The sequence below is a fragment of the Panicum virgatum genome, chromosome 4K (assembly GCF_016808335.1).
Source record: "Panicum virgatum strain AP13 chromosome 4K, P.virgatum_v5, whole genome shotgun sequence".
Taxonomy (NCBI): Eukaryota; Viridiplantae; Streptophyta; class Magnoliopsida; order Poales; family Poaceae; genus Panicum; species Panicum virgatum.
Window position 1 is genome coordinate 33,496,963 of NC_053139.1, and position 15,828 is coordinate 33,512,790.

At 43.2% G+C, this 15,828-nt stretch overlaps 2 protein-coding genes across 2 annotated transcripts; both read right to left on the reverse strand.

Moving 5' to 3' along the window:
- Positions 1 to 296: 296 nt before the first annotated feature.
- On the reverse strand, positions 297 to 7,333 carry LOC120704800. The gene is made up of 4 exons (XM_039989324.1): positions 6,669 to 7,333; positions 3,795 to 3,866; positions 949 to 989; positions 297 to 776 (listed from the first exon to the last, which is right to left on the reverse strand). Exons 1-4 carry the CDS (start codon positions 6,740 to 6,742, stop codon positions 511 to 513), a joined length of 453 nt encoding a protein of 150 aa, XP_039845258.1. The 5' UTR covers positions 6,743 to 7,333; the 3' UTR covers positions 297 to 510.
- Positions 7,334 to 7,469: 136 nt separating this feature from the next.
- On the reverse strand, positions 7,470 to 11,428 carry LOC120704801 (ras-related protein RIC2-like). The gene is made up of 2 exons (XM_039989325.1): positions 11,012 to 11,428; positions 7,470 to 8,187 (listed from the first exon to the last, which is right to left on the reverse strand). Exons 1-2 carry the CDS (start codon positions 11,233 to 11,235, stop codon positions 7,761 to 7,763), a joined length of 651 nt encoding a protein of 216 aa, XP_039845259.1. The 5' UTR covers positions 11,236 to 11,428; the 3' UTR covers positions 7,470 to 7,760.
- Between the last annotated feature and the right edge of the window lie 4,400 nt (positions 11,429 to 15,828).

Here is a 15,828-nt window from a genome sequence, read left to right on the forward strand (position 1 = left end):
CTCTGTGTGTTGGGAGACGATTTCGTTGAGCAACTGAAAAAGAGTTTTAGGGTCCCGTTTGGAGCGAGATCTTGGTTGAAACTTCTCGTGTACAAATTCTAGCAAAATCAACGCGTTACAACTCAGCTAACACCAAACGCTCAAGTAATTCACACCATAGACTGATGAGCGGTATATCCAACTGGGCATGCTTCTTCGTCCCTTTCAACGAGGCAGCAATAACAGATCAGTGGCGTGCATGGAGTAATGGAGGCCAAGCAAAAAAGGGCGCGAAAAGCAGATACACAAACCAAATCTACGTTCTTGCAATCGACCAAATTCCTCACTCAAAAGGGACAATTCAGGTATAGTAATTTTTATAAAAAAAAAACTTACATAGTCCTTTGATAACTAACTAACTTTTTTGGAAGAAATATCTTGAAGCTAACAAAAGTTGCCGGTCCTAGTATCCAGTCATAAACAGATGCGTCAAAGTGGCCAAAGGAGCCGTACTTTTTCAAGATTGAGATCTTATATTCTGTCCGACATGTATATATGTGACGCGGCCGTTAGAAGATCCGGTGGCTCTTCAGCCTTCAGACACATGCTGATCAGATGCTCTTCAAAGGCATTGTTGACTAGGAAGTAGGCAAGGGTGAAGATCTGCCACCCAACACATTTGATTTCATATTGACAAATCACATATCTTTCTCCTATGCATTGTTGACTAGGAGCCAAGTGTTTCAGCCTCATATGGAATCCAGCACCTTCAGATTTAGAGACTACTGATTTTGGACCTGCGTCAAATATTCCTCAAATTAGATCATCAAAAACTGCAACACCTTAGTTGTCTGAATTCACCGTTTGATAACCAGGATCACGAAGCCAACTGCAACCAGCACCACTCTTTGGTCTGCTTTAGCCCCATCCCATATCTGTTTTAGCAAAAGAAGTTATAAGGTTATTTACCATCGTAAAAGAAGCTTCCATTTTGCAACCTTCTTTGAAACCTGAAAGTGTGTAAAAAAAATAGATGAATTGCTTCTCTGATGACTTATCAAAGAAATTATCAGGTTACAACCAATGGCCGTGTTTGGTTCTACGCCATAACGAACCACGCCTTGGATGTGGCATCGCCACAAACACCCAGGCCACTCCTTACGATGCGGCACACCACATCTTTCTGGCTTGCGGTCGGTTCATTTCTCAGCCGCAGGTGTCGCGCCACCACAGTTGCGGCTTGGCAAGTGGGGGGGGGGTGTAGGCCATATATGCCCTCAAATTGAAGTCCAAAAGCATTGTTGTCATGTTGTGTTTAAGTGTATGCATGACCATGTATAAAATGATCTTCTAAATGTAAAAAATGCACATTCTAGAAAAAAATTATAAAATGGTAGCATTGAAGGAGAACTATATTGCATACTGTATTCAGCCATCAAGGAAGAATCACATTAGGGCTAGTCTTCAGCATCTAAAATTAGTCAAATAACCATTCTCAAAAGTCAAAAGTCTTCATCAAAATTAAGCATACTATGATGTCAAATAGCCATTCTCTTTTAGTAAAAAGAATACCGTTATTGAATTGCGGCAACCATTTAATCTGAAAGTGTATATTGAAAAATGACGTTGATAATATAACAAATTCAATTAATGTGTACTGCAGAAGCATCAGTTATAATCCAAAGCGGGGAGTAAATGAAAATATGAACCACGAAACTAGCTTCTAATGTGTGGCATCTAACTTTGGGGTTGGGGGGTTGAATTCAAGAATAAACGGAATAAAAATGAAGTATTAGAGTCATTTTAAAGCATAAGTGTGCAAATCCAAACAGGTGAACGTGCATTATGCATGCACACATAAGTAATACATTCTACCAACATTAACCATCCTGTTACTAAAGAGATTGCAAATGTAGATCACTGAGCAAATCTCCTTTGGCAGAACAAACCAGATCCAGCAAAGTGGGGTTTAATCACTCTGCCCAAGGAGAAATGGCCCAGTAATCATTGACTTGCATCCGTGCACACACCAATGTACTATTTCACTCTTCTTATTGGCTTACCTGATGAATGGCTGCTGCATCCTAGGTTCGACCAACACAGTATTTATATGCATTGCACTGTTGCTAGAGTAGCATATGGCATGGAAGCTGGCATCAGCATATCCGCTTGATCTTTTCTCTTTACTTGACCGGCGTGGTACCAAAGCATATTTCCAGATAGGCCCCTTCCAGATACAAAGAAGCATATTTTCCAAGCACACCACTGGCATCTTCATCATGTTGCAAGTTTGCACTTTTGCAATAGTACACATAACAACTAACTTGCAACTAATGTAATGTCCATCAGTTTGTAGTACTTGCCATCTTCAGTCTCTCAGTGTATTCAAAGAGTGGATCCATCGCTCTTGTCCTTGTGTATCTAAGAAAATTTACTGTCTTCCACTCTGCAAAAGGTGTGATGCTATTGTGCCATTTTCTTGTCTACCTCGCTGATTTTTACTTGCCACTTAGCAAAATTTCAATCTATTCCCCTCACCATGGGGGTCACCTTGCAATTCATTCTCCGATGATGTTATAATTCAGGCTCACACTAGTTGGTCCGACACGTTCACCCGAGACCTAATACGTGTCACATGGACAGGGCGCAAATATGTTTTGATGATTCCTGCTGTGTCATTTTCTCGTTGCTTCCTACAATTTTGACTAGTTAAAACACAATTGTATTATAACTTAGTCAATGGTAGATCTTGTGGGGAAACTGAAAAAAAATAGTCAATGATAACTGTTGATTAGAACTTTTAATGATCAAGAAAAAGAATCAGCAGTGGCATATTTATGAATCAAAGTTTTCATAAAAGATAAAGATATATTGAAATGTTATGCGGCCTTTCGACGCCCGCAGCAGTTTCAACTTGCGGGATGTGCGTCCTTTCTACAAAGCTCATGGAATCAGATACCTACTGGATTCTTCAACTGAGGCAGCTTTGAACAGCACCAATGAGAAGATCCATGGGGATGTTCCACGACAAAGCATAATATCGATGGACCTTCGTGGAATAAACAAATATGATACAATCTGATTGTGTGCATTCAATGAATGTATAGGTAATTAGGGAAGGTGTTTGAATTGATGGAAGAAGATGCTGAGTTAGGGACCTTCATGTTGGAATTGACAGAATGAGGACTAGTTCTTTGGCACAAGATCAAGTCTCATTTTTGCAATGGTAACAAAGTCATTTCTGGTTAGCACCATAGCCACTTCTATTCAAGTTCAAGAAATATAAATATGTTTCAGCACACACACTCATAGTCGCAAATTTGAATCCAATAGAATTTAAGAAAAATACAGTGCAATGAATTACTTTATAGATTTTTATTTTTTCAACCATAAATAGTTATAGGACGTCAATAACAATCAGCAGTGCATTGCTACAATGAGAACTCTATGTAACTCCTATTGTATTGATGTATTCCAGTAACCAGATTAAAAGAAATGACCTATAGAATGAAATAAGGTAACTTAAGAAACCTAATAGAGATGGTAACCACTTTGTAGAAAATAACCTGGTAGAAGATTTAGTTTCTGTTAGTAATAGACGAGGTTGGTCTCTAATGCAAAATGTATCATTGATGCAATGTGCTTATTTTGGCATCAAACTTCTTTTCCAATAACAGTGACAGGGAATAAGATTGCAAAAGAGGCATATGCCTTTTAGGTGAGTTGGCAAGAGGGCTATAGACCAAGGGCTATTCTCTTTCTACCGTTTAACTCAATAAAGAGTAGAAACTAAAAAGGTAGGGGTAGAGGAATACCTCCTGGAAGCATTGTCCTGATTTGGAAGTATATCCAGCAGCATATCCAGATTTTGGTTGCCCATCTTGGCCCTATATATTTGCCATGGCAACATATAGTGCAAGGCAAGAAACAGAGTGAGCACAAAAGAAGAATATGAAGGCCTGGCTACAGCAGAGTGATGAGTGATGGACTTTCTGGTAAAATAAGAAATGAGAGAGATCAAGGATGGATAGGGTGCATTTCAGGGTGAGAATCACAGTGCGGTTCTCCTCTGGCATGGAGGCCAATGTAGCAAGCGTTGGAGAATGTGCAGTGCTATTGCCATCCCTGCCAAAGGAGAATTGCCCTGCCATTCGGTATACCCCTGCTTCAGTTTCGCTCTCCCATCAGAATGCTATTTGAAAACCAATGGTGGAAATGGATGATGCAACAAAGGTATTCCATATGGATCCTATTCAAGCTTCTTCGTAAATGATTGTTGTAGAGAAAAATACTTCTAAGATTATCATTTTGTATAGTACACACCTAAAAAGTCACAATGAGAGCATCATTTTTTACTTGACACTTTATATTAAAAAGCACATCATGTCTAACAAACCATGGATAAAGTTAATGCTAAAAACAATCTCAAATACGACAAATAAATGTCTCAGTGACTTGAAGCAGATTTTTTTTATACCCTAGCTGTTTGTTCATCTAGCCCTAGCTGTTTGTTCATCTAGCTATCCATCTTCTGAATAAATGAAGGTATAAACTACTTTTCTCTTTTTTGCATTAGAATTCTTAAGTCATAGGGCCAGGTTATCAAGGTGCAGAAGAGTACGCCCTCCATTTTTAAATATATCACGTTTAGTACAAGCTAATTAGTACACTTTTGAAACAATTGGTGACTATCTTTCAGTCAACAGTTGCAAATGAGGAATTATTACACAGTCGACGAGTTCTTTTGGTCCTAGCCTCCTAGGTAACGCCAGGTAAGAAAAACACCTTTACAATAGGTGCCAGCTAAGAAGAGGAGGTGAAGATAAGCAAACGCATTCTAGGTATTTACCTTGGTTAAACAGACAAATTGCAGGTATTTTGGTCCCATGTATTTACTTATGACGAAACCTTCTCATATTAGAGAGCTTAAGGACCCACAACATAAAGGGTTAATTACACTGATTATTACAGCCTTCCAGGTAAGATTTGATGAATAAAAATTGTGAAACCATATATCATTGTGTTTCCCTGATCATACTTTCGAAAGATTCACATAATTTGAAATATCCAACTTCAAGCCAGGGGGAATAACGATGAACGTCTAAACATACATTGTTTAAAAAGAACAGCACAGCATAACAATTGACTGTGCATTCTATAGCACGGAATACTATTTGACATTTTTTGAACTTAAATACTATTTGACATTTTGCTAACTGTTTGACATTTGACTAACTATGCTAGCTATGTGCAACATAATGAATAACCACTTTTCACATGGTAATCATGCAAATAGATATGCAAATGCAATCAGGTTTATAATCAAAGCAAACAATTGAACAGCCAATCTCCAAACTCTAAAGGATAACAGTTAACAATATTTATGAATTTCGCTTTTTTTGCAAAAACTGTCCATCGTTTGTTTGGAGAAAACACCATTAGGTTTCTAAGCACAGTTGAGCAGTCTTCCACTTGTTACTCATTTGTCTTGAAAATAACTCCTCTAAATCTCCGCATCTTAACTAGGAATAATTGTGATGAGATCTAAGTAATTAATTTAACCAACCAAATTACAATCATTCTCTTAATATATGATGGTTCTCTCTGCTAATGGATAATATACACACAGAGCAATTATAGTTGGCCTATGTTGATTGCTGACCATTAAGACCATCATGAAACAGTAGGTACAGTTAAACTGCACCTGCTCCTTCATGAAACTGGGAAGGACAAAAGGCAGAAAGCTTGGAGAAAAGAAAATGGCTCTCCAAGGACGGCAATTTTCTTCTTTTCTCTCAAACACGCAGAAAAGTGTGTATCCTCACTCTCCAGGGGGCGGTAAAATTCTCTAAAGCCCAAATTGTAGCTTGCTTTGGTGGTAATAGCCGGTGCTCACCAATCTTCCAGTTTTTTGAAGGCAAAACTGATGTACCAAATGGAATGAATAAGTAATTTGTCTGCTGAACTGTGGCCTTTTCACATTTATTATTTTGAGGAAAGATATGCTTGAAAAAAGTTATTACTTCATCAACTATGTAAGCAGTACAGAACCACATTTGTGTGAAACAAAGGACAGGCTCTTTGTATTTAGGTTAAGGAACAAATCCCTGGATAAAGGGATGGAGTTGGACACCTTAGTGATTTTAGTGGAAGCAAATGACAAGCACAGGCTTTGGTGATCCCATCACCTACTCCTCAAATCAGTTTAACCGGGGATAAACTACCCAGCAGAGTTAGCGACTTAGTAGCGTTCATTAATTTCTTGCCAGAATCATATAGCCTAAACACAAGGCACAAAGATACCCAGGATACAGAAGACATAAACATCTACAGCTAAAGTGAAATGTACAAGCATGTAACCAAGCGCTGATCGAGAATTGGCAGCCATTACCGTTATTTTCTCAATATCAACAAACGTAAAGTTCATGAAAGCTAGGACTGCTACTACTAGCAAATTTGACCAACAACGTCAAATCTATGGTACTGCTGTGTATGGCTGTATGCATCTGGTTAACTCACAGCAGAAGACTGAAACACGTGAAAATTACAAGAATTAATCTGTCGTCCACATATTTGACATCGGAGTTCATCTGACTGGTTTTGCAAACCTAATAAATTTCTCGGATGGAATGATTGTCACCAGAAAATAGAGTAGGACCGATCCTCTCCTGCAGTCCTAGGTTGCATACCTCCATGAAATTTTCTGGTGCGGTGTTGTGACAACAGATGGATCGAACGACACACCATGTGTTGAGGTTGGCATCTGCAATCAGATCAAACAAGCAGACATGCGTTGCTGTGGCCTGTGGGGAGAGAACCTACCATTTCTTCCCGACTTACCCACCCACCGCCGCCGGAGCGCGACAGGGAAGAGCAGGGAGGCAGCTCCGGATAGGGGAAAAGGGGGTTGGTCGCCAGCGCGCAGGTTGAGAGATCGCCGGCGGAGCCCTGCTGCGCCCTCGCCGGGAGAGGCGCCGGCCGCCGACGCTAGGTTATTGCGGCATGTAAGTGTCTGTTAGCTGACACAAGGGTCCACCTGTGAGCGACTGCTAAGTTAAAATTGGGCAAAAAAAAAACGCACAATTCAAGGATGGCACGCAACACATACATACAAGCAAAGCAACTATGCATTCAACACACACAAACAAGGGCCGTAGTGGATTTTTATCTTGATTTGGATCCTGATATATGAAGCATCACGCCTCTACTAACACATCAAGGTGTGGTTCCCAAAGTGCATAATTTTGTAATCTGAAAGTAAATCGGTGGTATATAACAATTTTACAATCCAGTTATTAACATTTTGCTGAATTTTCACTAAATCATATAACCTCTATGTTGACAAAAAAAAAAAGTACATCCCCAGCCCATAAATTGAGAAAGATGGCTTTGAAGATTTCACGGAGTCAACACAGAGATGAAGTTGCTAAATGCACATGCGCAGAATTTTCTTGCATTCTGAATGGAGAATGTGGCAAGCATGAAGCATATTTCTATTTTGAACAGTCCGTAAGCTTAAACATGGTAGCAGTGGATTCACAGAAAAATCAATACCATGCCTATAGCAGTGGATTCACAGAAAAATCAACACAATACAATAAACATGGTAACAGAAAGATCTAAACTGATCTAACCTTCAGTTTTTAACTTTTCCAGTTTGGCAATAAACTCTCTAGGTAACATAGAAGCTGCTAATGCCACTAACAATTCTCGGTCGCTGGGAAAAAACCATAACATAAGCTACATCACACAACTCCAAAAAATACACCAGTGCTGCTCAGCTAAGAGCAGCAGCCACCACTCTTCACCGCCGAAACATCATCCTTTATATTGATCTTCTCACCCTTGCCAGGCCCAGAGGCTGCGTCTTCGCCCGCTTCGACTGCTCGCTTACTCACGATGCGGTAGATCTGGGTCAACACCTCTGCGAATGCGTTCTCAACATTGGTGGACTCGAGCGCAGAGGTCTCCATGAAGTAGAGTGATTCCCTCTCTGCGAATGCCTTGCCTTCATCTGTTTGAACTGCTACAAGATGGCGCAGATCAGATTTGTTGCCAACCAGCATAACAACTATGTTGGGATCTGTATGGTCCCTCAATTCCTTCAACCAGCGCTCAACGTTCTCAAAGGTTGAGTGACGAGTGACATCATAAACAAGCAAAGCTCCAACAGCACCTCGGTAATATGCACTAGTGATAGCTCGATATCTGCAGTAAGATCCAGATCCAAAATGCAGTGAAATAAGTATACCAAAAGGACAGCAGTCTGATGTGCAACAAAATTCAGTATCATGAACATCAAATGAAAAACCCTAATCAAATTTACACAATAAAGTCAAAACTATTGAATAAATCTGAAACAAATGTCCACAATCTTCCATTTTATTCGTATTCGATGTACTGGTCATCTTCAAGTTTTTTCTGTATCCCACATTGATTATTCAACAAAATTAGTTAGGATTTGGTTTGTTCAAAGTTGATTGTCTTCAGGTTTGGCAATCCTGATTCCCTTTATTTTGACCGGATGGTGCACAAGTAAATCAAGCCCTGTGTCAGTCAATGCTGATTAAAATCATCAAAGGAAGCTCATAGTAAATCATTAAATCATATTTAAACATCATCACATGTCAATGAGAAGAAGACAAATTCAACCTGAGATGGTTAGCACAAAGAACCCGATTACAACATCAATGAGACAATGGCAATGGCCCTACTTGAGGCAAGAGCATTTCCTAGGATTCATATCAAATTTCGTACAGAATTCCATCACTAAACCAATAAGACAACTCGATAGCTAACAGATGTAACACTACAAAGAAATCCGTAATAAGTTTATCCACCCATCTAAAGGTAGTTCATCGCCTTAAAATTGTTGATTAATCGATATGGTAGAGTATACTGCATGAATGCTATTTCAGATTCTGGGAAATTATTATCACAAATAAACTCAGTTATCAGGGACAACTTGAAAATACAAAACTAGATAATATTAATATATTAACGATTTTTATTGGACACTGTTCATTCAATGGACCCTTTACTTTTATCTCTTGCCGCATGCAAAACTGCAAATATATTTCTGTGTGCACCTTTCAGGGCCTGGCACTCTGTACCATTTCATTCAGGTCCCAGTCCTCCAACTTTGAAAAATTAAAAAAAATCGCATTCTGATTTGGTGAATTCATCCCCATGATAAACCAAGACAACCCAATGGGATCATAACTGATTTTGCATTCTGATCATAACTAGCTCATCACAGAAATCATAGCTAGCTCATCACCACCCAGTAAAGGGAATTATTTGCCTGAAAGTTCCTCATCAAGTGGTACATCTGACTATATCACATGAGTGCCATTTCAAGTTGTTAGAACTTAGAAGTTCTTATCTCGGATAAACTCACTGATCAAGGAATACTCGAAAAGATAAAACACGTCGATGTTATTAATTTCGGTTGAATACTATCAATTCGATGGACCCTACATTTTTCCTTTCTCTTGCTGCATGCAAAATGCAAACATATTTCTGTCTGCACCTGTCAGATCCTGGCATCCTGCATTCATTCAGGTTCCAGTGCTCCAATTTCAGAATGTTGAATGCAGCTACCAACTTAAACCATCTCATAGATCCCTTCAACTGTTCCCAATCTAACATGAACTCATGTTATTATTTTTTAAAAAAAATAACAATACACTCCTGTGTCATCATGACTATCTCTGGTGCTTAGCCTGCAATGGCAGAAGCTGGAAATTTGAAGCGCAGACTAAGCATGCTCCACAGTCTCGGAACACAAACCTAGGGCTTCCTCAAACAGGGACAATGGACACTGTATACCCCCTTTATCCGTTTTGTGCTATTAACATTTCTTATAAAGTCGTCACTACGGAATCACTTCAAAATGCACTTTGCATGTATTCCTTGCTTAACACTTGTGTGAAAGTTGCAACTCATTTTGAATTTTAACTTTTAATTGCTGAAAGCCCAGAACATGTATGAATCAAGACTGCCATATGCAGTGATCTTGATTGGTTATCAGCATTTCAACACATCATTATATTTCCTAGGGTGCATAAATAGTACAACCTACAAAGACAACAACTACATATGAAGAACTGGGCAGCTGGCAAAACAAGGTAATAAGAAGTCTACAAAATGGTGAAAATGGACTGCGAAGGAATTAGCATTCTTGACTCCAGTAACGTGGTACATCGTTTTTTTTATCAAATTTAAGAATGCAAAACATAAGTCATCATTTATTTGATGGATACACTGCGTCTTTTCTATTTAAATTTAAGACAATGGCTGTGTTCTTCGAAACAGTAAGCATCGCTCCTAATTTTAGATGACCAAATAGTATTCTAGTACTGGTACCAAAGGTGTCTGAACTGTAGAAAGGGCATGAAGCATGAAAAAATGGTATGCAAGAGCCATCTATTTTTGGCATTGTGTGCGTTTTACTGTTTTGACCAATTGAACAGAAGCAGCCGCATGCATAGAATGGAAAATTGACTGATCTCCGTCTCGCGCAGCAAGTGACCATCCTTAGCCACGCGTACAAGGAACGACCTAATCTTCAAACAGTCCTCCCAAGTCCACGCCACGCTGCCACCCTACGAGCGAACCAGGCTCCAAACGGCATCATAAATCCGTTTTGGGAGTAGAACAACATCCTTGCATCCTAGAACTTGTACTAGTATAGAACAGGATCCCGACTCGCTGATCCGCGCGTAACTTGCCGGCCCCATTTCAGTATCGGATCCAGCTACACGGAAGCACCAAACCCTACAGATGGCTATCGACACCAGCACGCGATGCAATTCGGCAATCGAGATCCAAATCGCGGCAGCGCGCGTGCCATGCATCGGGAGAACGCGAGCAGCAACCGAGCCGCGGCGCAGATCAGATCTGCCAGCACCGGCTACCGCGGCGGCGGGGAGAGGGGAGGAGACGACGGCGAGCTGCTGCGCAGAGCAGAGAGCAGAGGCGAGGCCGGGCCGGGACGGGACGGGAGGGGACGGGACGGGACGGGGCGTACCTTTCCTGGCCGGCGGTGTCCCAAATCTGGGCCTTGACGACCTTGCCGTCGACCTGGAGGGAGCGGGTGGCGAACTCGACGCCGATGGTGGACTTGGACTCGAGGCTGAACTCGTTGCGCGTGAAGCGGGAGAGCAGGTTGGACTTGCCGACGCCGGAGTCGCCGATCAGGACCACCTTGAAGAGGTAGTCGTAGTCGTCCTCCGCCCGGTACCCCGCCGCCATTGCTCCTCTGCCCGCTACGCCCCCGGCCCCCCTCCGCTCTCCGCGCCGATCTGGTTTCGGGGCGAGCGAGGAAAGAGAGAGAGAGAGAGTGGTGTGGTGGCGGCGTGGGGAAAGAGAGAGAGAGAGAGGAGAGGAGAAGGAAAGGAAAGGAAGGGGGCACGGGCACGGCAGCGGGCGCGGCGGTGCGGTGGGGTGGCGCGTGGAATGCGGCGGGTGGGGCTACCTTTCTTTTTTTTTTAAACAATAGTGGGGCTACATTTCTAATCGCGTGGGGTTTCCGCTTTCTAACGCCAGTGGTAACCGAGCTCCTGGCTGCGCGACAGCAAGGCGGAAAACGCGTTAAGTTTTGAAGCTTTGCTTTGAACTTTTTTTTAAGGAAATTTCTCTCAATTGAAAATTCCATGCTGAATCTAGAAGTCTGTTATTTCGAATTTGCATGATGAAACTGGAGAGACAAAAATTATGCTGCAATATCATTCCTAGCAGCTTTCTTAACGGCGAAGAAACTTGGAAGAGTCGAGTATCAAGTTGCATTGTATGTTCCTATCTATCCATGCAAGTTTGTAAAAGAGTAAAGTCCGTCACCGGTCCTTAAATTTGTTCGGTTGTGTTATTCCGGTTACTAAACTTGCAAATCGACCGTTTAGGTCCTCAAACTTGTTCGGATGTGTCATCTCGGTCCCTAAACTTAGAAATCACCCGTTTTGGTCTTCAAATTTGTTCAGTTGTGTCATCTCAGTCCCTAAACTTGATTTTGAGTTTCATATGGGTCAAAACAGGATGATCTAAAAACTCTATATTAAAAGTAATTTATAATTTTTTTATACGAACTCGAATGAAGATAAACTTTATGTCAAAATTATAGTCCTCAACATGGTCTACAACTTTATAGTTGAAAAGTTTTTTTATTTGGAGTGATTTAGTGTCCCAAATTTTAATTTTAAATTTTAGATTTTGAAACTTTATAGTTGAAAAGTTTTTTATTTGGAGTGATTTAGTGTCCCAAATTTTAATTTTAAATTTTAAATTTCAAAATCTATAGACTTACAGCAACATTTTGGAACCCTAAACAATTTTAATTCAGAAACTTTTCAACTACGAAGTTATAGATCGTGTTGAGAGCTACAATTTTGATATAAAGTTTGTCTTCATTCAAGTTTATATGAAAAAATTATGAATTATTTTTCGATATAGAGTTTTTAGATCGTATTGTTTTAACCTAGATGAGACTTAAAATCAAGTTTAGGGATCGGGATAACACAACTCAACAAGTTTGAGGACCTAAACGGGTGATTTCTAAGTTTATGGACCGAGATGACATAGCCAAACAAATTTGAGAACCGAGATAACCCAGATGAATAAGTTTGAAGAACTAAATGGTCGATTTGCAAGTTTAGAGATTGGGATGACACAGCGGTACAAGTTTAGGGATTGCCGATGGACTTTACTCTTTCTAAAATTCGTAACAAAAAGTTGTAGATGATATAAATTTTAGGAATTTATTTGCAAATTTTCAAACACAACAAAAATATTCTAATGAGTTTTAGGTAACCCATAAGAGAAACGAGTATTCACTAGGAAAGGACCAATACAATGCCGTATAAACATTACGAGCTAGCTATGTCTGATTAATCACCCGTTTAGCCCATCTTAATAATGGTTTAATCTGAATAAATATTTAAATGATAGGTGACCTACTATTCATTTAACATTTTGGATACCATTGTTTGGTCTAAAATTTTTCATTACTAAGCAATCTTCTACGTTGTTTATTAATGATCAATCTCCTGTCTCATACTAAAGGATAGATACCCTCTTAATATTTCTTCACTACTAAAAAAATGATTTATCGTGACTTTTTTTAACACCTCCAAGGTGGTCACAAATTTCAACCACCTTCTTTAATGCCAGGCATTAACCGAATCCGTCATTTTTCTATTAACCAAGGCGGTCAAAACATCCGCCTCGCAAAATCGATTAGCCGAGGCAGTTGTTTTATTTACCGAGACAGTTGAAAATACCCGCCTCAATTAATCATTTACGAAAGCGAAAATGTCTAAGGCATCCGTCTCAAAAAAAATCAAACCCAGCCCACAACCCACTACCACACTCAATTACATAACAAAACCCTAACCCTCTTGCTCCACTCTCTTCCTCCATCGCTCCCCATCCGGCTCTGCCCCCTCCCTCCACTCTCTCTCTCTCCCTCCACTCCCCCCCCACCACCACCACGGTGGTGGCGCCGCCCCTCCCCCACTGCTTCGGTGGGCTTTCGGCCGGCGGCAACAACGACAACAGCGAGCGGCAGATAGGCGATGATGCAGTGGCCGCGGTGGGGCTTGAGCGGCGGCTCAAGCTACTGGCTTTACAGCTCCGTGCTGGAGAAGGTGGCGAGCGGTCTGGGCGTGTCGGCGGGGCCGGGGCCAGGGCCAGGATCGGGAAGACGGCGGTGGCTGGCGGCGGGGCGGGTGGGCTTGGATGGATCCTCTCCCAGCAGCAGCGACGGATCCCGCAAGCAGGGGCCGGATCCGGCCTCCCACGAGCGGTGGCTCATGCTGCTGGCGTTGTGGCTCGCCATGCTGGAGAAGGCGGCGAACGGGATGGGCGGTGTCGGAGTCGTCGGGAAACGCCGTTCTTCCCGCCCTGGATTCTGCTGTCGAGCGCCTGCGTCGCTGAAGTCCGCCCTCGGCGCACGTCTTGTCGCCGAGGGTCAGGAGCCTGTTCGGATGGTGGCCGAGCAGCCCTGCACATGACTTAGGATCGGTGTTTAGTAACATACCCACGTGGTCCCAAATCCTGTTGGCAGAGGTCCTTTGAGATACGCAGCCGGACCTGTGGAACAGAGCTTAGGAGGCCAGCCCTCAAGCTAGAATGAGGTCCGGACCTCTAGGTACGCAGTTCTGGGTACTAGGGCACCTGTTACAGAGTGGTGGAGTGCACAGGATTAGGGTATGGAATCAGGCTAAGCGGCTGCACAGGGCTCCGGACCACCCCCGGGAACAAGTACCTCTTCCCCGAAGTAGGTTCCTAAGGACCCGGACCCCCCTCTAGCAGTGAGGGGGTCCCAAACTGAACCACATGCCGGCCGACTCAATTCGGTCACAGGAGTGGGAACCACGCGGGGGTTAGCGCAAACAGAATGCGTAGATCGAAATTGGAATGTAACATCCTTAGAGGCGAACTGAGAATAAACTTTTCCTTTATAACTAGTTGTACATGAGATGTGCGATGTAAGCCAGAACACGAGTTTATGAGCCCGGAGCTGTCCGGACCTCCGGGCCCCCAGTCTTAGGTACTACGGTACTCGCCCTAGGGAGGTAGAGTATGCAGGCTTAGGGTACGGAACCAGGCTAAGCGGCTACACGACTCCGGACCTCCCCGGAGGGTGAGTATGCTTCCCTGAACCTGGTTCATAGAGGTCCGGACCCCTCCATTGGGGAGGCTCACCGGACTGGACCACACGGAAGTACTACCTAGTTACAAAGAAAAATGCTTTATTCTCTGCTGGGCCTCTAAGGGTAGGACTTACAGAGATGTAGAGTCGGGAGTGCGACCGGAGTCGGCTTAACATCGGAAAGAGCCACCAGAGTCGGTTTGGTGCGACCGGAGTCGGCTTTCCGCCGGAGCGGGCTTGGTGCGGCCGGAGTCGGCTTTCCACCGGAGCGGGCTTCCTCACATGAGTGAGGTATGCTGCGAGCTGGGATTTGTTGAGGCCGTGCTCCCCCCAGACCTGCTTGATGACGAGCTGGAAGAGCATGACCCGCTGTCGCCATCCTGCTGACGCGGGCGCTTGCCGCGCGAGTTTTGGCCCCCGGGCGCTCGCCACCTGAAACATGGTGATGCCGAGCCGATGATCAAGCGAAAGCCAAGCAGCCCCTACCTGGTGCGCCAAATGTCGTGGTGTGGAAAACCACAGCCGGGTGGCGGATTGCACCCGCCTAATCCTAAGTGTAGGATGTGCTTGGGGGCAGTCAGGGAATGCTCGATTTAGAATCGTAAGAACACGGAAGCACACAAGGATTTAGAGTGGTTCGGGTCGCTAGAGCGTAATACCCTACGTCCACTGTGTGATGTATTGCCTGAGCTTGTGTGCAAGCTGGGGGAGGAGCTATGCCTGTCTCTGCATGTGTAAAAACTTGTGGAACCTGTGTTCTAGCGGGCGTGCTCTCCCTTTTATATGTCCAAGGGGAGCACGTACACTGAGCGGGGTCCCGACAGGTGGGCCCGGCGATATATTTGATATTGTACACAGCGGAGCCTTAAATGCTACAGATCCGGAGATCTTCGTCGTCGGCCTCCGTGCGTAGCTTCTGACCAGGGATGGTCTTGAGTTGTCTTGTCGGAGTAGAGTCTAGCCTCTGGAGCCGCGCGTCGAGGTCATGATGAAGCGCCGAACTACTGACTCAGTCCGTTGTAGCAGCGTGCACTGTTGCTCCAGTTAGTAGCTGGTCATCATGACTCGTCGCACACGCGCGCAGCGCTGAGACACTGCTGCATGCCTCGGTAACAGACGAGCCGCCTTGGAAACAGGCGGGCTTACCGTGTTGTCTTGTCACGCCTGTGCAATCTGCCAGAAGTCGTCCCATGCCCTGG

Bases quoted from the DNA above. Each gene is read 5' to 3' on its own strand.
- LOC120704800 (XM_039989324.1), bottom strand. From the start codon at position 6,742: ATGCCAACCTCAACACATGGTGTGTCGTTCGATCCATCTGTTGTCACA. The intron at 3,867-6,668 runs GTATGCAACCTA...GCAAATATATAG, and splicing joins CACCAGAAAATTTCATGGAG to GGCCAAGATGGGCAACCAAA. The intron at 990-3,794 runs GTATTCCTCTAC...ACACACTTTCAG, and splicing joins CAGGACAATGCTTCCAGGAG to GTTTCAAAGAAGGTTGCAAA.
- LOC120704801 (XM_039989325.1), bottom strand. From the start codon at position 11,235: ATGGCGGCGGGGTACCGGGCGGAGGACGACTACGACTACCTCTTCAAG. The intron at 8,188-11,011 runs GTACGCCCCGTC...ATCTTACTGCAG, and splicing joins GACACCGCCGGCCAGGAAAG to ATATCGAGCTATCACTAGTG.